Raw genomic sequence first — 25,412 nt, forward strand, 5'->3', positions numbered from 1 at the left:
AGCCGAGCTGACAGTCACGAATACTCGTTGTGGAGTCTTAAGAGTTAAGCGTCTGTCCATAAGTACTGGACACTGAAATCTCCAGGCAGCTTCCTATTTCCCGCCAAAGCGTCTTACCGTGAGGCTCTTAATAAGCTGGCAATTGGAAAGCATAGTGTGTACAGCCTCATGAAAATACAGTGCCCTTCCCGCGTTCGTAACCTCGGATAAGGAGTCTGCGGGTAAGTTTAGGGGAGTGGCGGGGAGTTCCCTTCCCGACAGCTAAGAGCCTTGAGGAGAGTTTGCCTGGCGGGCGTTTGCTGCGTTCTCCCCTGGGAGGTTTAGTGCACTGAATAAGCGCCAGAGGAACGCTCTGGCCATCCACGTAGGCACGCACTGGGCCGGAGCAGCGTGTCTGATTGTTCTAGGTAGAGCCCCCTGGTTTGGTTTTTAATCCAGTCTCTCAGCTTTTTCGGCTTTTTCACAGCCCTGTAGCCTGAAAAGTGAAAACCCCACGAGGTCTGCACGTTGACTCTGCGGTGCATCTTGGGAGTTGTAGTCATGGCTTAGCAATGGGCTTGTCAAAACGTGCTTATGTTTTTGATTAGGTCACTTACACGTGGACACCCTTGACTGTACTAAAACATGGGGCAATGACTATATTATACAGAGCAGGCGCCTACCTAAAATGTCAATAACTTGATGTTTTTAAACTTACAGGGGGCCTCAGAATATGTATTTGAATTAGGCCATTATACGGAACAGCGTAGCTCAGTAATTTCTGATAGATGTGGACAAAATCTATTTTGAGGAGATCGTTTGGCATAGCCTTAATTAGTGGCTGCTTGGGATGCCTGAGGGCCTGGTTGCAGGCCCTGCTGCTCTGCTTCAGATCCAGCTTCCTGCTAATGTGAACCCTATGAGGGAGGCAGCAGATGGTGGCTCACACTGGGTCCTTGCCACCCACATAGAACCGAATGAGTTTCCTGCTCCTGGCTTCTGCCAAGCCTAGCCCTGGCTGTTGCAGGCATTTGGGGAATGACTCAGTGGTTGGAAGATTGGTCTCTGTGCCTTTCAAAAAAAAAAAAAAAAAGGAAAATAAATAATATTTTAAAAGATTTGGAGGCTGGTGCTGTGGCATAGCAGGTAAAGATGTTCCCTGCGTTGCCTGGACCCCACACGGGCACCAGTTTGCGACCCTGCTTCTCTACTTCCGATCCAGCTTTCTGCTAATGGCCTGGGAAAAGCAGAGGAAGACCCAAGTGTTTGGGCCTCTGTCATCCACATGGGAGCCTCAGATGAAGGTCCTGGCTCTGGTTTCTGGATTTGGCCTGGCCTAGTGCTCTCCACTGTGGCCATCTGTGGAGTGAATAAGTGGATGGAAGAGCTTCCTCTCTTCTCTCTGTTACTCTTTTTTTTTTTTTTTTTCTTTTTTTTTTTTTTTTATTTTTGACAGGCAGAGTGGACAGTGAGAGAGAGAGACAGAGAGAAAGGTCTTCCTTTTGCCGTTGGTTCACCCTCCAATGGCCGCCGCGGTAGCGCGCTGCGGCCGGCGCACCGCGCTGTTCCGATGGCAGGAACCAGGTGCTTATCCTGGTCTCCCCTGGGGTGCAGAGCCCAAACACTTGGGCCATCCTCCACTGCACTCCCTGGCCACAGCAGAGAGCTGGCCTGGAAGAGGGGCAACCGGGACAGGATCGGTGCCCCGACCGGGACTAGAACCCGGTGTGCCGGCGCCGCAAGGCGGAGGATTAGCCTGTTGAGCCACGGCGCCGGCCTCTCTGTTACTCTTTCAAAGACTTAAAGATTTATTTATTTGAAAGCCAAAGTGACAGAGAAAAAAATTTTAAAATGTATTTTGAACCTAGAGAAAATAACATTCCTGTTTTAGAAAACTCAGAGAAAGCTTCACACAACCTTTGAGCCCAGTGTTAGAGAACATTCCAGCCTTCTGTCAAAGCCCTATGTATATTCCTTGAATTCCTTAGCCACCCATTAGGAGAACATAACTTGAAAAGAAGATTCTGCAAGTGGGTGGAAGTTGGCGTAGGAACTCCAGGGTAACCAAGGCATGGTCTAGAAAGGAAGAGTGAGCTCCAGGTGTACACATCTTTTTATTCCATGGCCTTCTCAACCCCATGGGGAGACGAACAGAGGGCCACTGCAGGGCCTTCTAAAAGCATGTGACCCAGTACTTACTCAAGACTGAGGGCAGCAGAACCCCACATTTGAGGTTCATCAAAGTTCCAAATGAGTTCACAGTCTGCTTATCTGGAGTAAGTAATGCCATTACAAATACAAAATTTAAAATGCAGAGACAAGTATACAATAAAAATTAAGTGTCTGGGGCTGGCGCTGTGGCACTGTAGGCTAAGCCTCAGCCTACAGCTCTAGCATCCCATATGGGCGTCAGTTAAAGTCCCAAATGCTCCTTTTCTGATCCAACTCTCTGCTTATGGCCTGCGAAAGCAGTGGAAGATGGCCCAAGTACTTGGGCCCCTGCACCTGCGTGGGATACTCAGAAGAAGCCCTTGTCTCCTGGCTTCAGATTGGCTCAGCTTGGCCATTGCAGCCATTTGAGAAGTGAACCAGCGGATGGAAGACCTTTTTGTCTTTCACTCTGTCTGTAACTCTTCCTCTAAAATAAATAAATCTTTTTTTAAAAACAAATTAAGTGTCCTTTTGGTTCTGATCTGCTGCCATTCAGGTTTCCCTCTCAGTGTTATCAATATGCCATTTTCCTATGCATGTTGCCAGAACATCACCAATGAGTGGTTTGTACAATTGTGCACTTGGTTTAATGCTCAGCAATTGTTTTCTTGAAATTGTTTTTATTTTGCACTGGCACTACAAAGTATCCAGTCCTGTTCCAGAGAATTATAGGCACATGCAAGTAAATATTAATGACAATTATATGTGTGTATATGTGTGTATATTCAGTTGTCCTTTGGTATTCACAAGGGACCAGAATCCACTGAGGGGCTGTCATATGTAGCAAGGCAAATTAAGCTGCCACTTGGGATGTCCAATTCCATATTGAAGTGCTGGTTTGAGTCCTAGCTATCCTACTTCCAGTCCAGCCAGCTTCCTGATAATTAGCCTGGGAAGACAACATGTGATGGTCCCTGTACTTGGGTTCCTGCCATCCATCTGGGAGACCTGGATGGAGTGCTAGGCTTATGGTTTCTACTAGCCCTGGCCTGGCTGTTGTGGGCATTTGCAGAGAGAAACAGTGAATGGGAGGGTGTGCTGTCACTCCACCTTTTAAATAAATAAATCAACCTTAAAAAAAAAAATCCATGGATGCTTAAGTCACTTATAAAATAGCATAGTAGGGGCTAGTGTTGTGGCACAGATTGTGATGTCGACATCCTTTCCTGGAGTCCCAGCTGCTCTGCTTCTAATCCATCTCTGCTACTTGTGCCTGGAAAGCAGCAGTAGATGGTCCAAGTTCTTGGGCTCCTGCTACCCACCTGGGGAGAACCAGATGGAATTCCAGGATCTTGGAGTTCGCAATTCTGCCCAATGCAGATATTTGAGGAATGAACCAGTGATGGAAGATCTCTGTCTCTCCCTCTCTTTCTGTTGCTCTGCCTTTCAAATAAAAAACAAATTTATTTTTGAAAATGGCATAGTATTTACATTTAACCCATGAACATTATTATCCTGTATACTTTTTTAAAAAAGATTTATTGTCTTATTTGAAAGTCAGAGTACAGAGAGGCAGAGGCAGAGAGAGAGAGAGAAAAGAGATCTTCCACCTGCTGGTTCACTCCCCAATTGGCTGCAACAGCTGGAGCTGCACTGATCTGAAGCCAGGAGCCAGGAGCCAAGAGCTTCCTCCGGGTCTTCCCACGTGGGTGCAGGAGCCCAAGGAGTTGGGCCATCTTCTACTGCCTTCCCAGGCCACAGCAGAGAGCTGGATCAGAAGTGGAGCAGCCAGGACTCGAACCGGCACCCATATGGGATGCTGGCATTGCAGGCGGCGGCTTTACCCATTACGTCTATCCTGTATACTTTAAATCATCTGTAGATTACCTTTTCCTAATACAATGTAAATACTAAATGGTTGATACTACAGTTACAAGAAATAACGACATAGAAGAAAAGATGTACAGAGAAAATGCAGTTTTTTTGTGTGTTTTGGAATATTTTTCATCCATTCTTGGTTGAATCCATGAATGTAGAATCCAATTATATAGAAAAAGAGAAGACTTGTGTTCTCTCATGGCATCTGCTTCTCAGAGGACCAGAATTAAAACTGATGTTACAGCAAGTGGTGCAAGAAAACAAGCAGTAGGGGGCCGGCGGCATGGCTCACTTGGCTAATCCTCTGCCTGCAGTGCTGGCACCCCGGGTTCTAGTCCCATTTGGGGTGCCAGATTCTGTCCTGGTTGCTCCTATTCCAGTCCAGCTCTCTGCTGTGGCCTGGGAAGGCAGTGGAGGATGGCCCAAGTGCTTGGGCCCTGCACCCACATGGGAGACCAGGAGGAAGCACCTGCCTCCTGGCTTTGGATCGGCACAGCACGCCGGCCACAGCGGCAACTTGGGTGGTGAACCAATGGAAGGAAGACCTTTCTCTCTCTCTAACTCTGCCTGTCAAAAAAAAAAAAAAAAGAAAGAAAACAACTAGTAGGATGGCTTACTCATTCTCTGGTACAAGGTAGCCAATGAGTGCTGAATATTTCATTAGTAGCGAACAACAACAACAAAAAAGCCAAGATACAGAGAATCTTGTTGCTTATGCAACAATTCAAGCATTTGGAATATATATAGAAAATAATGCTTTCAAAGACAGCCGAGCTGGCCAGTTATTACAAGAGTTAAGTAATGCCCTGCAGGCTGATGGGAAACCAAGGGCACTTAGCAAGCAAGTTAAAAAGCTAAATTTGGGAACTAGGGGGCCTCTTTGGAGCTTAACAGAGAGGTTCTTATTTCCTGCAGTGGGAGAAAGACACAAATTTGACAGTTGTAGAATACTCTAAAGAATATCTGAATGCTAATCCTAGAGAGATTTATTCAGCCAAGCCCCTGGTTGGTAAAGCCTGAAAGTCTGAAATATAGGATAGGTACCCTTGAGGATTCTTACTATAGAAACCTTTGGGACTCTGAGAACTTCCAGCAGTTGATACCTCTTAGTGAAAGCAAGCCTGTCTCTCCTTGCAGAAAGACCTCTTCCACTAATTTCCTCTCTGGTTGTGAAGCCATGATACCTAACAATCTGTCGATTGTTGAGCCTGATACAGGAGGAAAAGATTACACACTGAAAGAAGTGAAATAAACTAGTATGTATTATCAAAAGCCAGGGCGGTACATGTGGAATTGGATTTTAAGGGTGCTTGATTAAGAGAGCTGGATCTTGGTACTGGCATTGTTGGTGCAGTGGGTTAAGCTAACGCCTGTGACACTGGCATCCTATGTGAGTTCCAATTCTTAACCGGGTTCTCTACTTCCAATCAAGCTATAAGCTAAAGCACCTGGAAAATCAGCAAATGTCCCAAGCACTTGGGCCCTTGCCAACCACACTGGAGACCTGAACAAGTTTCTGGTTCCTGGCTTCAACCTGGCCAGCCTCAGCCTTTATGTCCATGTGGGGGAGTAAACCAGTAGATGGAAGAGTTCTTCTCTGTCTCTTCTTTTCTCTAACTCTGCCTTTCAAATAAATAAATACTTACAAAAATACTGTACAACAATAAAAATATTTAAAAAATATAAAGGGGAGATAGAACATGAGACAGGAACAAAGCTTTGACTTGGAGCACATTTTGGGGACAGGAGACTTAACCCTGACAAGGACGCCAGGAGCTATGGAAAACTCACTGAGGGGTTAGCTCTCTGAAGCCTGAAAAAGTGATGTCCTATCCTGGGAAAAGGAGAAATGAGCTCACACCATAGCAGCTTTTGACTCTTGGAAGACAGCTATGTATTTTGGCACATCAGTGAAGTTACTGCTCACTTAGTGGTGCTGCCCTGTAACAATTTTGAAAAAAATATAAATGTTTTTGTTCTTCCCCTGTACTGCTTGTAAATCTCATGGCATATATTAGGATTCCCTTAACACTGTTGTGATTAGTAGTGGTGATTCTTATTTTGTTCTGAATTTCAATGGTCATGTCTCTAGGATAGTATATATGTGCCTCATCTGATAGCTAATATGTACCATGTTAAGGATATTTCCTGATATTCTAAACTTTAGGAAATGTATACTGAATTATATAAATCATCTGTTTTTTATCTTGCTTTTTATATGGCTTTTCATTTAATAGTTTATATATATATATATATATATATATATATGTTCTCATAAATAATAATGACCTATACATTTAAAAAAATATTTATTTATTTGAAATGCAGAATGACAGAGGGTGAGACAGTGGGATCCTCCATGCACTGGTAATCAACCACAACAGCTTGGGGGTTGGGTCAGGCTGAAGCCAGGAGCCAGGAGCCAGGAGCCAGGAGCCAGGAAGTTCATCTGAGTTTCCCATGTGGGTGGCAGGAACCCAAGTACTGGGGCCATCAAATACTGCCTCGCAGGTGTATTATCAGGAAATTGGATTGGAAGTGGAGACAGGAATCAATCCCAGCCACTCCAATGGACGATACAGATACAGATGTCCCAAGCTGGCTTAACGTGCTGTGCCATGTGCTCACCCAAATTAAAACATATTTTTAGCACTGTCTATTCTAGTTTATGAGTCTTTGTCAGTTGCATTAAGTTTTACAGCCACAATATGACAAATTATAGCTAACTACTCAGTTTTGTTTTTCATGAAACCCTGGGTATTTTTCAATTACTCCCAGCACATAGAGTTCAGAGTCCTAACTGTAACATTGAAACCATCCACAATGTGACCTGTACTTCTTCATTCACTGATAAAACCGTTTTTATTCTACGAGCTACCTTTTCTATAATCATCCTATACAGCCTAACTCAAATAAGACTTCTCTATATGGAAATCCAGTTTGAAGTCTACTTCTTAAAACTTTTTCTTCCAGTTAGAATTTAACCTATTGTTGGCCGGCGCCGTAGCTTAACAGGCTAATCCTCCGCCTTGCGGCGCCGGCACACCAGGTTCTAGTCCCGGTTGGGGCGCTAGACTCTATCCCGGTTGCCCCTCTTCCAGGCCAGCTCTCTGCTATGGCCCGGGAAGGCAGTGGAGGATGGCCCAAGTGCTTGGGCCCTGCACCCGCATGGGAGACCAGGAGAAGCACCTGGCTCCTGCCATCGGATCAGCATGATATGCCGGCCGCAGCGGCCACTGGAGGGTGAACCAACGGCAAAAAGGAAGACCTTCCTCTATGTCTCTCTCTCTCACTATCCACTCTGCCTGTAAAAAAAAAAAAAAAAAAAAAAAAAAACTTATAAAAGAAAAAAAAAGAATTTAACCTATTGTTTACCAATCTTTGTATGAGTTTTTTAAGACCTTGACTAAAGGCCAGTGCTGCGGCTCAATAGGCTAATCCTCCGCCTGCGGCGCTGGCACACTGGGTTCTAGTCCCGGTTGGGGTGCTGGATTCTGTCCTGGTTGCCCTTCTTCCAGGCCAGCTCTCTGCTGTGGCCCGGGAGGACAGTGGAGGATGGCCCAAGTGCTTGGGCCCTGCACCCCACGGGAGACCAGGAGAAGCACCTGGCTCCTGGCTTCGGATCAGCGCAGCGCGCCGGCTGCAGCAGCCATTGGAGGGTGAACCAACGGCAAAGGACGACCTTTCTCTCTGTTTCTCTCTTTCACTGTCCACTCTGCCTGTCAAAAAAAAAAAAAAAAAAAAAAAGACCTTGACTAAAGTGCTCATCAATTTTTGATTCAATTCTAACTCCACACTGAACTATATTTAAGACCCTGAAGGAAAACAAAGTATAGCATAATACTAGGCTCTTAATAGGTACTTTTACATTTTTATTAGGTTGGTAAATTTCAGTTATTTTGAAACTTGTTGCAGTGTTATGAAATGTGCTTTAGATGGTAAAACCGGTACTGCTTTAATTATTTACCACTGATAAAGGCATTTTTTTCTTCAACCGCTTTCTTTCTAGGGCTTTCACCTACATGTTGGTTGATGACTTCACATGCATACTTGACAAATTGTAATGTTTTTCTTTCCAAAGCTATTTTGCCCATCCAAGTTTTCTATTCATGTCACGGATCCTATTGTTTTCACAATGCTCAGGCTGAAATTCTTAGCAATAACTGTTTCCTTCTCTTACCTCTACATCCCACTTATATATGCCCTTCTCTGGGTTAATCAGCATTTATACAATTATCTCTGTATATTTGCTCTGCAGTATTTTGGTACTCTGCTCAGCCTGCTTTTGCTGAGTAACCTCCTTTCCCAGAAGTAGGCTCATTGCAATTCTCTGACCAGCTACTATACCAGATTTAAGATGACTAACTTAGCAAATAAAAATATAGGACTCCTGGTTACATCTGGACTTCAGGTAAACAAGGAATAATTTTTTAGTGTAAGGATATTCCAAATATTGCATACAAGATACACTGAACATTCGCTTATCTGAATCCTGATCTAATTTAGCACACTGTTACTTTACCTGTCAATCTAATCAAGTTTGCCCTTTCTCAAGCTGAGCCCCTCATTTTCTCTAACCTCAGGAACATGTTATGTCCTGTGGAACAGCCATCTTTTGCCCCATGCTAAGAAAATAGATTTGTAGAGGATCAAGTATTTATACGAAAAGAAACACAAAACAGGCCATGAGATGCCACGGGCGTCTTTAAAAAAAAAAAAGCAATATTCTCCCCAACATCAAACTCTGTCTCCTTTCCCAGATATCTTTTTCTGTATTTTTTTTTAAAGATTGATTTATTTGAGAGGCAGAGTTATAGAAAGAGAGAGACAGAGACAGAGGGAGAGGTCTTCCATTCAGTGATTGACTCCTAAATGGCTGCAACAGCTGGAGCTGGGCCAGTCCGAAGCCAGGAGCCAGCCTGTTTTCCCAGGCCATAGCAAAGAGCTGGATTGGAAGTAGGATGCTGGCACTGCAGGCAATGGCTTTACCCACTAAACCATAGCACCGCCCCCTCTAAGTGCAATTTTCAGCAACCAACTGGGGTAGTGGCTTAACCTCTTATGCTACAACATCAGCCCCACTATGGAAGATTTGTCTTTGTGTCTCTGTTTCTCTCTCTGTAACTCTGTCTTTCAAATAAATAAAATAAATCTCAAAAAAAAAAAAAAAAAAAAAGAGAGAGAGAGAAAAGTACAGAAGAGGCCGACCAGTGGATGGAAAACTTTTGTCTCTCCCTCTCTCTGTCTATAATTCTGCCTCTCAAATAAATAAATCTTTTTTTTTTTTTTAAAGTAATCTTCCATCTACTAGTTCACTCTACAATCCTGGCCTGGCCTTTGTTCTTGATGACTTGCCCTGGTTCTAGTCTACCACAGGGTTATGTGACTTGGCTTCTATGAAAGTAACTCATGGCTCTGTGATAAATTGTCCCCTTTGCTTTAAATTAACTTAGCTAGATTTGTCCCTTGACACCCAATGAATCTTTAAATAATACATATTCTGGGGCCAGCGTTGTGGCATAGCAGGTTAAGCCTCTACCTGCAGTGCCAACATCCCATATACGTGCTGCGTTGAGTCCTGGCTGCTCCACTTTGGATTCAGTTCCTTGCTAATGCACCTGGGAAAGCAGTGGAAGATGGCCAAGGTGCTTGGGCTCCTGTACCCACATGGGAGACCTGGAACAAGCTCCTGGCTTTGGCCTGGCCCAGTCCTGGCTGTTGCAGCCATTTGGTGGTGTACACCAGCAGCTGGATCTCTCTCTGTATTTCTCTCCTTCTCTCTCTGCTGTAACTGCCTTTCAAATAAATAATAAAAAGAAATCTACCCCCGCCCTGAAAACAAATATTCACTCTTTCCCATTTCTACTACCATCTTCTCAACTCCTCAATTCTCATGAACCTGCAATTTTACAAAAGGTGGTTAAACCTCTCAGATGATCCGAGCATCTACCCTTTCTTTGCAGATAACCAAGCATATTCTTGCCTGATTAAATGTTTTGAAAAATATCCCCTGGGGCCAGAAATGTGATGTAGCAGTTAAGCCACTACCTATGACACCAGCATCCCATATGAGCACTAGTTCAAGTCGTGGCTGTTCCATTTCTTTTTTTAATTTATTTTTTTTTCCTTTTCTTTTTAACCATTAAAAACAGTTATGAAATGTGGCATCCTGTTGATGCAAGTACTGGGAAAGCCAGTTTGTCCCATTTCTAATCCAGCTCTCGCTAATACGCCTGGAAAACAGCACAAGATGGCCTAACTACTTGGGCCCCTGCCACACACATGAGAGATCCACATGGAGTTCTGTACTCCTTCGCTTAGGCCTGGCCCAGTCCTTTGTGACCATTTGGGAAGTGAACCAGCTAGATGGAAGATCTCTTTCTCTAACTCTGCCTTTCAAATGAATAATCCAAAAAAGAAAGAAAAATATCCTCTGGCACTGGCCATCTCCTTGTCTTAAATTATTTAATATTTGCTTTCTCATTCTGGTGAAGAATAGGCACAAGACTAAAGAGTATTGATTTATAAAATGAAAACACTGCTTTATAGTCTAAACATATACTACTGAGTGTAAATGAAGTCATTAGTCTGTCTTCAACTCTCATTCCCAAACAGTAGCACATTTCCTTTCATCAGTTTTTTCAGGCCTCTGCTCAGAAGTTATTCTGGATTATTTTATCTAAAATAACAACTTTTTCTCCATCTCCTTCCTATTTTTCTTTAAAGAACCTACCACTACCTGACATGCTATGTATACTATTTACTGTCAGTTTCCATCCATGAGAATATAAGCATTGGAACTTTAGCTGTTTTGTTTACTGACATACCTCTTGCACAGATTATAGTTCCTGGCACATAGTAAGTGTTGTATAAAAGAATGATGTAAGGATGGGCATGGTGGCACAGCAGGTTAAGCTGTAGCTTGGGACATTTAAATCTCATATCGATTGGAGTGCCAGTTCAAGTCCTGGCACTTCTGCTTCCAACCCAGCTTCTTGCTAATGCATCCTGAGAGGCAGCAGGTGATGGCTCAAGTGCTTGTATTCCTGCCACTTACATAGGAAACCTGTTTGGAGTTTTAGGCTCCTGGCTTTGGCCCATCCCAGTCTTAGTTGTTGCAGGCATTTGGGGAGTGATCAGCAGATGGAAGTTTCTCTGCCTCCTCCATCACTCTTTCAGGTAGATGAAAATACATAAATATTAAAAAGAAACAACAAGGACTGGCATTGTGGTGTAACACGTTAAGCTGCTGCCTGCAATGGTGGCATCCCATATGGGTGCTGACTGGAGCAGCAGCTGTTCCATTTCCAATCCAGCTCCTTGCTAATGTACCTGGGAAAGCAGTGGAATATGGCCCAAGCCCTTGGGTCTCTTACCCATGTGGAAAACCTGGAAGAAGCTCCAGGCTGCTGGCTTCGGCTTCGCATAGCCCCAGCCATTGTGCCCATTTGGCAAGTGAAGCAGCGGATGGAAGATCTCCCTCTCTTTCAAATAAATAAAATAAATCTTAAGAAAAAAATTAAAAAATCAACAATGTTATGTTTGGAGAAATGATACTAGAAAGACCCTGGTACTCATTTTTGCACCTTGGAACCAAAAAGTAAGATATTCTTTAAGAAAACACAATGTATAAATATGTATATAGAACAATACTTTATGAGGGATGTGTTTACGTGTGTACATTATGTGAAAACAAACATCATAAAAGAAAAAATTTTGCAAGTTCTGTACTGGACAAATTACCAAAGATGGGCACTCAATGTGATCTGAATCACTATAGAGGTTTTAGGATATATTAGCCCTTCCAGAAAAACTTCATTAGAATGTAGGGAAACTCCCAAGGTTTGAATAAAGATAAAAGTAGGGAAAGTTCATGGGCAAATATGTGAAGCAGCAGTTAAGTCACTGCTTGGGGTACTTGTACCACCTGTTTAATTCTTCCACTTCCAATCTAATTTCCTGTTAATGAACATCCACTTCCAATTCAGCTTCCTGCTAATGCACAACATGGGAGGCAGCAGATAACAGCACAATTACTTGGGGTCTTGCCGTTCGTGTGGGAGGCTTCTGGTTTTGGCCTGGCCTAGCTCTGGCTTTTGAGGGCATTTGGGCAGTGAACCAATAGATGGAAGATCTCTGTCTCTCAAATAAAGTGAAAATGAATCTTAAAAAAATGTACTCTTCTAAAAAAACAGGAAAAGTTCAAATATAAAGTAAAGGCTGTTGGTTTCAGTGGAAATGAAAATCCTATGATGGTTTACAGTTACTGAGCTTTAATTTTACTTTGCAGCATTGTAGAATTGGCTTCCCTATTAGCAGTTGGGAGTTCTTTTGAACAAGAAAATGGAAAACTTAATAAAAGCATAGATAGCAATTCTCAAATTCCACCAATAGAGTTGATGCCTTAGGGGTAGACATTATTGCACAGCAGGCTAAGTCCTTGCTAGGGATGCCTGCATGCCATACTGGACTGCAGTTTGACTCTCGACTACTCTGCTTCTGATGCATCAGCTTCCTGCTAATGCATCCTGAGAGGCAGCATATCCATGTGCGTGACCTTCTACGGTTACCTACACACACAAAAATTTACTTATAAAATAAAACCAATCTGGGAGACTTAGAGGAATTCCAGGCTCCTGACTTCAGCCTGCTCCATTCTGGGCTGGTTCATCTGGGGAGAGAATCAACAGATAGAATCTCAATTGTTCTCTATCACTCTGCCTTTCAAATAACTAAATAACTCTTTTAAAAAAGATGATTTCGGGGCAGGCGCTGTGGCATAGCAGGTAAAGCTGCTGCCTGCAGTGCCGGCATCCCATATGGGAGTCAGTTTGAGTCCCGGCTGCTCCACTTCCCATCCAGCTCTTTGCTATGGCCTGGGAAAGCAGTAGAAGATGGTCTAAGTCCTTGGGCCCCTGCACCCACGTGGAAGATCCAAAAGAAGCTCCTGGCTCCTGGCTTCAGATCGGTGCAGCTCTGGCTGTTGCGGCCATCTGGGAAGTGAACCAGCGGATGGAAGACACCTCTCTCTCCCTCTCTCTGCCTCTGCCTCTCCTTCTCTCTCTGTGTAACTCTTTCAAATAATTAAAAAAGATGATTTTTTAATTAAAAAAAGATTTATTTACTTATTTGAAATAAGAGTTAAACAGAGAGGAGAGGCAGAGAGAGAGAGAGAGAGAGAGAGAGAGAGAGAGAGAGGTCTTCCATCCGTTGGTTCACTCCCCAGATGGCTGCAATGGCCGGAGCTATGCCAATCCGAAAACAGGAGCCAGGAGCCTCCTCCAGGTCTCCCACACAGGTGTAGGGGCCTAAGGACCTGGGCCAAAAAAGATGAATTCTTTTTTTTTTAAATTAATTATTTTTTTATTTTTTGACAGGCAGAGTGGACAGTGAGAAAGAGAGACAGAGAGAAAGGTCTTCCTTTTGCCGTTGGTTCACCCTCCAATGGCCGCCACGGCCAGCGCGCTATGGCTGGTGCATCGCGCTGATCCGAAGCCAGGATCCAGGTACTTCTCTTGGTCTCCCATGGGGTGCAGAGCCCAAGGACCTGGGCCATCCTCCACTGCACTCCTGGGCCATAGCAGAGAGCTGGCCTGGAAGAGGGGCAACCGGGACAGAATCCGGTGCCCCGACCAGGACTAGAACCCGGTGTGCCGGCACCGCAAGGCGGAGAATTAGCTTAATTGAGCCGTGGCGCCAGCCTAAAAAGATGAATTCTTAAACAGAAAGTAAAAAGGAGAAAACAAACTTTTGCCACAATTATTAAATAACAGTCTAGCATATGTGGAAAGCAAATAGTTTAAATTTAATTTTTCATTTTCAATTAACCATCAATATTTCAGGAAGTGTAACAATACTGTCTATATGCTATTTTATACATGTTACAATTAATGTTTATTGATTAAGTACACATATCTAAAAAAATCTTTGGTTTGACCACCTGAATTTTAATTTAAAAACTAGTTAGCCCTGAGTCATGAATTCACACATATTCTCATCAAGTTTATTACACATCATTAATTATGACTTTCATGTACCATTTACTTTTCTTTGGCAGAAATATAACATGATTTTTTAAATAATAGGAATGGTCATCATGATAGACATTACTAATAATTATATTAATAACCTTTGTACATGACTATTTCAAACTATTTAGTAATTACAAACATAATTGTACCAGTTCTTATACCAAAAAATATCCATATGTTAGCAATATCCACACTGAAAAATAACCTGGTTCTGTTTTATGATTAAATTTTTATGTGTGGCCGGCTCCGTGGCTCACTTGGCTAATTCTCTACCTGCGGCGCCGGCACCCCAGGTTCTAGTCCCGGTTGCTCCTCTTCCAGTCCAGCTCTCTGCTGTGGCCCGGGAGGACAGTGGAGGATGGCCCAAGTGCTTGGGTCCCTGCACCTGCATGGGAGACCAGGAGGAAGCACCCAGCTCCTGGCTTTGGATCGGTGCAGCGCTGGCCGTAGCAGCCATTAGGGAGTGAACCAATGGATGGAAGACCTCTCTCTCTGTCTCTCTCTCTCTCACTGTCTATAACTCTCTCTGTGTCTCTCTCCTCTAACTCTGCCTGTAAAAAAAAAAATTTTATTTGTGTAGGTAAATGTGAAAAATATATGTACTACTTCATGCTAAAAGAGTAAGAGTCAATTTTTTATTACTTACTTCACTGTATTTATGATTTGGTGACTAATTTGAATGGGATCATATTAAAAATTGGTTAAATCAGATCCTTTAACCCTTTATTGTGTTGGTTAACTATTCTGAAGAAATAGGCACTGGCTTTGAATATGGCAACTTCCATTTTATGAAACAATTGTATGCAAGTAAAGCTGTTGGGGCAAAGAGGTAAACTATTAGATGCCTAAGAGTAAACTGTCACTATAAAGAAAAAAATGTGTAGGAAGAAATCCATTATAAGCACATGGTATATTAGTTCCAAGTTTTCTACATATATTTTAGAATTAGAGGAACAAAAGTATAATCTTTCCTAAGAAATATAAATAGTTTACTTTTAATAAATATTTATTGATTTCTATTATAATTAAGAACAAGCCAAAATAGGTTACTCTTGAAAAGAATGGCACATGTAAATGAGTATTTTCATACAAATAATTAGAATATATTTAACCATATATAAATTACACATTATTAGATGATACTACTAAAATTTTCTTTAAAAAAAATCACCGGGAACAATTAGATGATGACTGCGAAGAAGGTTCTCCCATTACAATACTGCTTCTGTCATTTAGAGTTTTGACAACAGTTGTAGCTGGAGACTGAAGGACTTTGCGAGAAAGCCTCATTCTTCCATCTGCGGGATCACGTCCAAAGTATTTCACCTGTGTTAAAGAAAGATTGCCTTTTAGTTACAGCATATTGACTGACATCCAAATTAAAAGACAAAATTTACATGGTTCAAGTAAGGTTTTGATTAATATTTTACTTATTCACTGAAAGGATAGCACAGTGCTAAGTGGAGGTGTATGTATAATAAATGTATTTTGACTAAGTAGTTACAAAATAAGACAGGGGCATTAAGTAGTCTAATTGTCATCTGTTAAACACATCTGTGCTTTTTTTATCCTCTGCAGGCTAAGCCTCTATATGGGAAGAACAGCTAATGACATGGTGAGTGATTCTCGTCAAGGGCTCTCTGGGACTAATTGTGATATAAACCAACAAGATTATGCTTAGGTCACTCAGATTTTTACTACTGCTCAAGGGAACATCACACTGTTTATTTAGCTTTACCTTGGAATGAAAGTCAGGGAAATGGGGCAGGTTTAATGTCCCTTCTGATGTAAAACAACAATCTTATACAGAGTTATTATTCTTAGTTCTCATATTTCTCTGGAGGCTACTTGAACAATGGGACTACAGACTGGGGATAAACTAGAGGCCTCAGTTACTCAGGTCATAAGTATTAGGTATAACTAGAACAGAATGTACTGCAGCCAAAGAAACCAGACCAGCAATGACTTCTTTCATTCACTCATTAGAGACTACAAAAAAAATCAATTTTGTTATCAGAATTCTAAGCTTTATCAACACTACTCTTAACTTATCAAGCCCAAAACCTTTAGCTGCAAGTAGTGGAGAAACAAAATCAACTCCTCAAAGATGACATTCAAGGCCTTCCACAAAGTTACGTTATCAGAGTTCGTATATCTCCAAATCAGTGAGTGTGCACAGCCTACATTGATCTGCTCTTGCATTTGTTTTAAAACTCTAAAGATGGCTACTGTTTTAGCTAAACTGTAGCTTCTTGAAGGAAAGAAAGTGTGTCTTAAATCTTCTATGAGTCTAAGCAAAACGTGTTAAAAAAGAAACACTACATATAAATAAATACACATCATGGATGTTGATTCTATTCCTTCAGCTTTATGAAAATAATTGAAAATTCAAGTATAATTTATAACTTAAAGGCTAACAGGCTGAATACAGATACCTGAATTTCTTGTCCAACTTCTAATCCCAAGGCAGTGGGATGTTTAATCTGAAAGAAAGCAATTAATGATTAGTAGTTATGCATAGTTACCTAATATCCATCTAAGTACACATATTTTTTCTCAAGTGAAAAATAGCTTTATTGATTTTCCTGATTATAAAATCTGGTAATTTTCATATCAATGAATGAAACACTACAGTTGAGTATTCAAACTGTATACTTAATTTAACTAATCTCTTAAAGATGGTCATTTAACTTGTTTTAAATTCCAGTGTTGAGAAAATTTCAGTGTATTATTTGTTCAAGTTTTCTGTAGGTTTAAAATTTTTCAAAATAAAAAGGTAAGAAAAATGAGTCGCTGTGTGTACTGATCACGTATTCATCTCCATGGGTGGGGAACATCTGGCCTATTAACTGTGTAAGGCCTGCAAAATTATTTGGTTTGGCTCTGCCAAAGCAGCCAGAGGTGGGATTCGAAATTCAATAAATTTATAGTAGGCTAATTTTTAAGTTGACAATTTTGTATGGCAAACAAATTATATTATAAATATCCAAATGGCCAATGGCAGAAAAAAGGTTACCTACTTTGATCTATTCTAATTATCATCTCAGAACAAAGTCCTACATGTAGAACTTCTATGTCTTTAGGTATCTCTAAATGTTTTTCCCAGTTTATACTAAGATTAACAGTACATGAAAATGTCCATCTTTTCCTCATGCTGGGAACTTTCAACTATCTGAATTTTAAAATGACATCTTGATTTTATTTGTATTTTTTGAAGCTGCCATTGATAGTATCTTGATTGACTTCAAAAACTGATTTGCCTTTCCATTTTACTACTGATATCCACTTTTTCCTATTGATTCACAAAAGCCTGTTGTATAATTAAACTTCTGTCCTATGTTACAAGCATTTTCCCTTAGGTTGCATCTTTCACTTTATTGATTTTTGTCATATCATTTTAAAGAACTATGAAGTCAGACATTTTTGGCTTTGATATCATGAGAAAGATTTCCCAGGACCTAGATCATTAAGATATCCGTATTTTGTCTAATGCATTGCTCCCTCGTTTTTTCTTCCTTCCCTCCTTTTCTTTTCTTTTCTTTTTTTTTTTTTTTTGTATTTAGCTCTTTAATTCAAACAGGATTTTGATGTAAAAATTAGTATAGATCTTACATTATAACCATACCAATGAGTTATTGAATAGTCTTTATTTCCTTGCTGGCTGAAAGTACAACTTTTAATATAATATTCATAATACTTATAGTATCATGTACAAGGGTCTTCAAAAGAGTCATGAAAAATGCATATTATTAAAGAACTACATGAATTTCAAATTTTTTACAATTAAGTAAACTTTAGTTCTGTTTTCCATAAACTTTTTGAAGTATCCTTATATCTACTCATTTATTCTGTTATATGGATTATCTATTTCTGGGACAGTAATTCAGTGTTTCCTTCTCTATAGATTTATATTTTAATACTTGGTAAAATAGACACTCCTATTATTCCATGGCTCCACAGTTTTCCTGATTAGTCTTTTATTCTTAGTCTTCCAGATGTATGAACTATGACGAAGATAAAACAAATTTTAAACATCCCAAGACTTATTATGCTGTGATTGGTTAATCAGTAAAAGTTGGAAAAAAAGGGCTGTATGTTTATTTTTAGTAAATGCTAGGGGCATTTTGTTCTACCTCAAAAGCCTCATGAGTATTTCTGTCATAGAAGGAAAAACATACATATCTTTGGTAACCAATTTAAAACTTCTACCAATAGCATCTCTGCCATTTTTGTTTTCTGTTTAATCTACTATTAACCAATTAACTATTAACCAGTTCTCAACAGGGTAGGTAATTTCTTTTTTTTTTTTTTTTTTTTTTAGGGTAGGTAATTTCAACATGGTTATTTTAAGAGAATTATGAAACTAAACGAATCTCTCTTTTTACCTTTCGCTGATCAAGTTGTGTGTTATGAAGCAGTACTGCAGTCATATTTGGATATAGTTTTACCATCACTCCAGTGTCTCTATAAAGTGGAAATATGAAGCCTGGTTAAAACAATAAGTATCTGTATATTGACAAAAAGAAATAATTATGTGTTCATAGGAGAAAAAAGCAAAAACACAAAAAACACTGTATGTTCTGAATACTAAAAGATTCATGATTATATAAAACAGAGATCAGGGCCGGCGCTGTGGCACAGCAGGTTAAAGCCCTGGCCTGAAGCGCCAGCATCCAATATGGGCGCTGGTTCAAGACCCGGCCGCTCTACTTCCAATCCAGCTCTCTGCTATGGCCTGAGATAGCAGCAGAAGATAGTCCAAGTCCTTGGATCCCTGCACCCACGTGGGAGACCCAGAAGAAGCTCCTGGCTCCTGGCTTCGGATTGGTGCAGCTCTGGCTGTTGCGGCCATCTGGGGAGTGAACCAGCAGGTGGAAAACTTCTCTCTGTCTCTATCTCTCTCTGTAACTCTGTTTTTCATATAAATAATAAAAAATTTTAAAAAAATAAAATAAAACAGACTGTTTAATAATATATCCCATATTTAAGTACTTTTGAATCAAAAGACAAATTTGAAGGAAAAATTTACAGTGAAAAGCTTTCAGAATATGTATTCTTCATCTGTATTTTTCTTCATAATTTCCAAAATTTTTGAAACGACACTAAATATTTTAAAATAATGTAGGGTACTATGTAACCTATTAGATAATGATTTAAGTAAAGGGGTTAGGTAAAATGAGATGCTTAATTTAAACACCTTCTCTGTTTCCCTGACCTATCAAAACAGGGCATCCCATTTCTTATTTTTCACCTGCAATATTGAAAAATTATCCTGTTGCCTTTAATTATCCATGAACATTCCTGCTACATCTGACTATATTTTTTCTTAGAAAGACGATTTTTTGTTCCTGAAAATCTCATCATTCTCACTAGTAGAAAAAAATGCACTGAGGGCAGGCATATGGTATGACAATGAAGCCACCAACTGAGAAGCACATATCAAGTATCTAGGTGCCTGGGTTCAAATCCTGGCTCCACTTTCCATTACAGCTTCCTGCTAATGTGCAACCAAGGAGACAACAGTTGATGGCTCCTTGGGTTTCTGCCATTCACATGGAAGACCTGGATTGAATTCTCACCTCTCATCTTCAGCCTGGCTCAGCCGAGGCTATTGTGGGTTTTTGGAGGAGTGAACCAGACTGTCTTTGAAAAATAAATGAATTGGAACAGGTGCTGTAGTGAGGTGGGTTAAGCCACCATCTGCAGTACCAGCATCCCATATGGGTGTCAGTTCAAGTCCCAGCTGCTCCACTTCCAATACAGCTCTCTGCTAATGCACTTGGGAAAGCAGCAGATGACTGCCTAAGTGATTAGGCCCCTACACCCAAATGGGAGATCCAGATGAAGCTCCTGGCTCTTGGCTTTGGCCTGGCCCAACCCTGGCTATTATGGTCATCTGGAGAGTGAATTAGCAGATGGAAGACTTCTCTCTGCCTCTGCTACACCCTCTTTGTAACCCTGCCCTTCAAGCAAATCAATCTTTTAAAAAAAAATATTTTTTTAAAATGCCTTGAAGTTGAAACTTAAAAATATGTGCTAATTGGGGCTAGCACTGTAGCATAGTGGGTAAAGTTGTCACCTGTGATGCCGGCATCCCATATGGGTGCCAGTTCGAGTCTCAGCTGCTCCACTTCTGATTCAGCTCCCTGCTAAAGTGCCTGGGAAAGCAGTGGAGGATGACCCAATTGCTTGGGCCCTAACACCTATGTAGGAGACCCAGAAGAATTTCCTGGCTCCTGGCTTTGACCTGGCCCAGTTCTGGCCATTGTGGCCATGTGGGGAGTGAACCTCTGGATGGAAGATCTCACTCACTCTGTAATTCTGCCTTTCAAATAAATAAACAAATATTTAAAAAAAAAAAAGTGCTAATTAAGCAGTAAGTAGTACTATCTTTTAAAAAATTTTTAAATTTATTTATATTCATATGTTGAAAGGCAGAGAAAGAGAGAAAGGTATCTTCCATCTCCTGACGTACTTCCCAAATGCTTGCAACAGCCAGGGATGGTTCAGGCGGAAGTCATCCAGGAATTCTATCTGGATCTTCCACATAGGTGTGAAAGGAACCAAACACTTGACCCATCACCTGCTGCTTCCCAGGCTCATTAGCAAGAAGCTAGATTGGAAGCAGAGTAGCCAGGACTCAACTAGCATTCTGATATGGATTGTGGGAGTTCTAAGTGGCAGTTTAACCTGCTGAACCACACATCTGTCCCAACTATACAACAAGAACAAAAAGAAATATTACTTAATCAATTTTGAGCCTATTTACTATTTATTGGGAAAATTAAAATGGTAGCAAATTTGGTTAAGGAAAGCGATTTAAAATTGTTACAACAATCTATTATAAGCACAGAACCATACTACTAAAAATTTACAAACTGGTATAGAAAATGTATCATACCTTGAAAAAAAGTGATTATGTGGTAACTGACAAAGAATCTAATTTATGATTTCAAAGTGAATACAGCAAATGGGAAATTAACCTGGGCTTATAATATAAATCTTTTAAAAACCAACACAGTATATTGCTTGATATTACCTGATTTCAGTTATTGTGGCGGTATAGACTGCTCCAAATTCTAACTGTTGCTCTTGCTGTAAGTGCAAAATAAGCCATAAGATTATTAGGCAAACAAAAAGGAGAAAAAACAACTTTAAGATCTATACTTACATCATCTTTACAGATTTCAGTAATGAAGTCTCTTGCTTCGTGCATTGCACTAGGTGTTGGAGCAAATATAGAAAATGTTTCTTCATCCACCTGGCTAATAGTTACACCTTTTAAAAAGATAATTTAACATAATAATGTTAACTTGCTCATTCAGTGGAGTATAGTCCTAAAAGTAGATGTAACAAGGGAGGGACTTAGAAACAGCTGTGCAGGCTTATATTGTGTTCAATTATTGCTTTAGGAATGAAGGGATTTATTCACCAACAAATACACACTGCATACTTCTGCATATCTCCCATTGTACTAGGCTCTGGGGATACCATAGGGAACCGATGTCCTCACTGTCTTGGAGCCCACCATCTGGTGAGGTAAAGCATATCAGTGCTAACTTTGAAGGGTCTAGTTTTTACTTAGTTGGGTAGAAACTACACTAGAACCTTTTACTCACCCTTCCTCCTGCCTCACCTTGTCCCATACTCTTTAGAATGGTGAACAGACAGACTAGGGATGAAATCATGTCAGTTTCTTAATCACTAGCTAAGGTATCTGTACTTCTTACCTTCCTTTAATACTTCAAAAACTGCTAAATACCAGGTAATACCAAACACTGCTTCCAGATAAAACATATTAAAGCATACTATTTCTACATATAGTCTATAAATAAGAATCTAAATAAAGCTAAATATAAGTATCAGAAAAAATGAAAAAAAGTATAACATCCAAAGTGAAAAACCAAAAACTATTCTAGATGTTCAGATTTTAAATGTTGCAAAAAAAAAAAAAAAAAAAAAAAAAACCAGCCAACTAAACAAACCCAAAATCTGATATTCTTGGTCTAACTACATAAATATAGTTAGCAGTGATCATTTGCTGATTTATTAAGAGACACACAGAAAACTCAGATATGTCATATCCTTTTCTATTGGTCTTTCATTTCTCAAAGTTATATTTTTGGAGCAATACCGTATAGATGAAATGGCAAACTTACATGGTCCAGCACTAAATTAAAAATTTCAGATTTCATAGAATTCTTACCTGTTTCAGCCTGAAGTTTTTTTAAATGATATCCACCTGGTCCAATAAATTTTGCTCGTTTTGATAATGGAACTTGAACAGTTTCTGAGATGTAATACAGACAGATACATAAATCATATATATATATATATATATATGAATCTAAAACATATCAGAATATTTTATTTTTGTTTTTTTGGGCTAATTCATGTAGAATATTTCACTATCACATGGAAAAATAGCTTGTTATTGAAATTACTGAAATATGTCTTAAGAATATTATTCCCCTCAAATTTTAAATATTTTAATTGGGGCCAGTGTTGTTGTGGTGCCAAGGTTTAAGCAGCTTATGACTCCTGCACCCCAGTTTGAAATGCCAGTTCTAGTCTTGGCTGCTTTGCTCCCTACACAGCTCCCTGCCAATATGCCTGGGAAAGCAGTGGAAGATGGCTCATGAACTCAGGCCTCTGCCACCCATCCCAGTTGCAGTTCCTGGCTTATGTTCCTAGCTTTGGCCTGGCTCAGACCCAGCTATTGTGGCCATTTGGAGGAGTGAACCAGCAGACAGAAGATCTCTGTCTGTCCTTTAAAAAAAAAAAAAAATTTATTGATTGATTTATTTGTAAGGCAGAGCCACAGAGAGAGGAAGAGACAGATAGAAAGGTCTTCCATCCACTGGTTCACTCCCTAAATGGCCAGAGTTAGGCCAATCCTAAGCCAGGAGCCAGGAGATTCTTCTGAGTTTCCCAGGGGCCCAAGGACTTGGGGCCATCTTCTACTGTTTTTCCAGGCCATAGCAGACAGCTAGATTAGAAGTGGAGCAGCTGGGACTCGAACTGGCACCTATATGGGATGCCAGCACTGCAGGTGGTGGCTTTACCCGCTATGCCACAGCACTGGTCCCCTGTCTTTCTAAGGCTTATTTGAAAGAGTAGATAGAGAGGGAGAGAAGAGAGAAAGAGATCTTCCATCCATTGGTTCATTCCCCAAATGACCACAATGTTGGGCTGGACCAAGCTGAAGCGAGGAGCCAGGAACTCCATCTGGGTCTCTCACATTAGAAGAATAGGGTTCCAAATACTTGGGCCATCTTCTGCTGCCTTCCAGGCACATTAGCAGGGAGCTAGATCAGAAGCAGAGCAGCTGGGACTTGAAGCAGCACTTATGAAATGGGATGGCAGTGTCACAGGCTGTGGCTTAATCCACTGTGCCACAATGTAAGCCCCAGTAAGCAAGTCTATAAGAATAAATTTTTTAACTATAAAAGCATTTAAAATATTTTTGTATATGGTATAAAATTTTTTAAAATATACTTCACAAGTTAATGTTTACATTACGAAACAATTTTATGTATTACCTATAATAGGTCCATTTTCTTTTCTAGATGCTCTAGGTTTTGAAAGAGTTTTATTCATAATCTGTAGTATCTCTTTCTTTGCCACTAGAGAGTATAAAAACATAATAAAAGTTATACCTACATAAGATAAATGAACAGAAATAGTTGCATTCAATTTTTATGGAATAAAATTCAAACTCTTTAGCTTAATAATCAAAGCTTTTTACATCCCAGTTATCCTTAGAATCCATTCATATTCCCTTCTCCATAAATCCTATTACAGAATTGCTAAATTTGTAAAAATTAAAATTTCATTAGTCTCTCTAATGGTTAGTCATATACCAAATAATTTAATACTTATTGACATATATTACATGAAATCCTATTTTTTTAAAGAAATATTTTATAATAAGCCTAAAGGGAACTATAGTTCATGGCAACAAACTAGACAATAATGCAAAGAAAATCAGGCACACTGGCTTACCTGAAGCTTGCTGAATGGCCTCCATTACAATTTTTATTGGTATTCCAGGTAATTTAATATCAGCCTAACATGGAAGAATGAAAAATAAAATTATGTAAATACTAATTCATGATATTTAAATAACATTTAAATAATGAATAATTTAAATATCACAAAAATAAAACAAAATTAGCTTTTAAAATACCTGCAATGCAGTTATTCCTTTATTAGTACCAGCTATTTTGAAATCCATATCACCATTGTAGTCTTCAATTCCCTTTAGAAATTCAAATCATGAGATATTTTTAATTTACCCATAGTCACTATACAAGTAGTTTTAGAAATAAGCCATGTCATCTAAGAACTAATATAAGAAATATTTCCTACACTAACTACTGCTTCCAATTTGTGATTTTCAAATCAGCAAATATTTTCATCAGAGATACAACTTTAGTTTTAGATTGTGTCTCCCCTCCATAAATGCAGAAGGACTATCTTATGATCATTCTAAAATGAACAATTAAGGATACTTACACTGTAATACATATTTTATCTCATATGATGTAAAATCCAAAGTGAATATCCAGAAGAGGAAAGTAAGAGTTAAAATCTCTATTCCTCAGGTACTAGAATTCATCTAGGTGTATGATGCTTGCAAAATATGTGTAGCTGTCACTATTAAATATTTAAACTGGGAATATACTTGCCAGAATATCTGTAAGCAAACGATAATCCTCTATGTCCCCCTTTTCAGAATTGTTCTTGGTGACCAATCCTATTGCTACACCTGCTACAGGAGATGAAATTGGAACTCCTATAATGGAGAAAAAGAATTTTATGTGTAATACACACTCTAGTCTAATAAAAGTTTTTATCATTCAGTTAACATTTATTTTAATATAAAAATATTGTACCTTCTAAATTGACAATCACTAAGGTTAAGCTGGAAGGGTCTTAAAAAGTCATCAGACTACTTCATTTCTTTTTGAATATAATAAAGCTCTTTAAAACGATTCTAACAGGTAATCACTATACTTCATAAAAAGTCTGTAAAAACAGCAATCTCCTAAATTATCTGTTACTTTGACTTTCAGTGTCTTCTTTTCCTTCTTTCTGTTAAAATGTAAATATGTATTTGGTCACTTTTTCTAGTCTCAACCTGTCAGTCTGCATCTCCAAAAGAACCACTATTAGTCAGTATATCCTTTTAGAAAACATCTGTGTACAAGTATAAATGTAAATATAACTGTTTATTTACTCATGGGAGTATATACATGCTTTCAATATTTATTCTGCATCTTGCCTATTTAACTTAGTAACCTTTCTTAGATATTGACACATATCACTGCAAAGCTCTACCTATTCTTTTGAATGGTTGCATAGTAGTCC

At 39.7% G+C, this 25,412-nt stretch overlaps 1 protein-coding gene across 1 annotated transcript in view; it reads right to left on the bottom strand.

The window, feature by feature from the left end:
- Positions 1–13,841: 13,841 nt before the first annotated feature.
- The window catches only part of PNPT1 (polyribonucleotide nucleotidyltransferase 1), a 62,047-nt gene continuing 50,476 nt past the window's right edge, over positions 13,842–25,412 (bottom strand). Inside the window, exons 19-28 of the mRNA XM_062209470.1 lie at positions 24,731–24,837; positions 24,229–24,300; positions 24,045–24,108; positions 23,582–23,665; positions 22,246–22,329; positions 21,211–21,317; positions 21,079–21,134; positions 18,425–18,503; positions 16,475–16,522; positions 13,842–15,365 (exon numbers count right to left, since the gene is read on the bottom strand). Coding sequence (XP_062065454.1) covers positions 15,207–15,365; positions 16,475–16,522; positions 18,425–18,503; positions 21,079–21,134; positions 21,211–21,317; positions 22,246–22,329; positions 23,582–23,665; positions 24,045–24,108; positions 24,229–24,300; positions 24,731–24,837 — 860 coding nt within the window. The 3' untranslated portion in view covers positions 13,842–15,206. The remainder of the gene's footprint in view (positions 15,366–16,474; positions 16,523–18,424; positions 18,504–21,078; positions 21,135–21,210; positions 21,318–22,245; positions 22,330–23,581; positions 23,666–24,044; positions 24,109–24,228; positions 24,301–24,730; positions 24,838–25,412) is intronic.

Source organism: Lepus europaeus, chromosome 13, assembly GCF_033115175.1.
Source record: "Lepus europaeus isolate LE1 chromosome 13, mLepTim1.pri, whole genome shotgun sequence".
Taxonomy (NCBI): domain Eukaryota; kingdom Metazoa; phylum Chordata; class Mammalia; order Lagomorpha; family Leporidae; genus Lepus; species Lepus europaeus.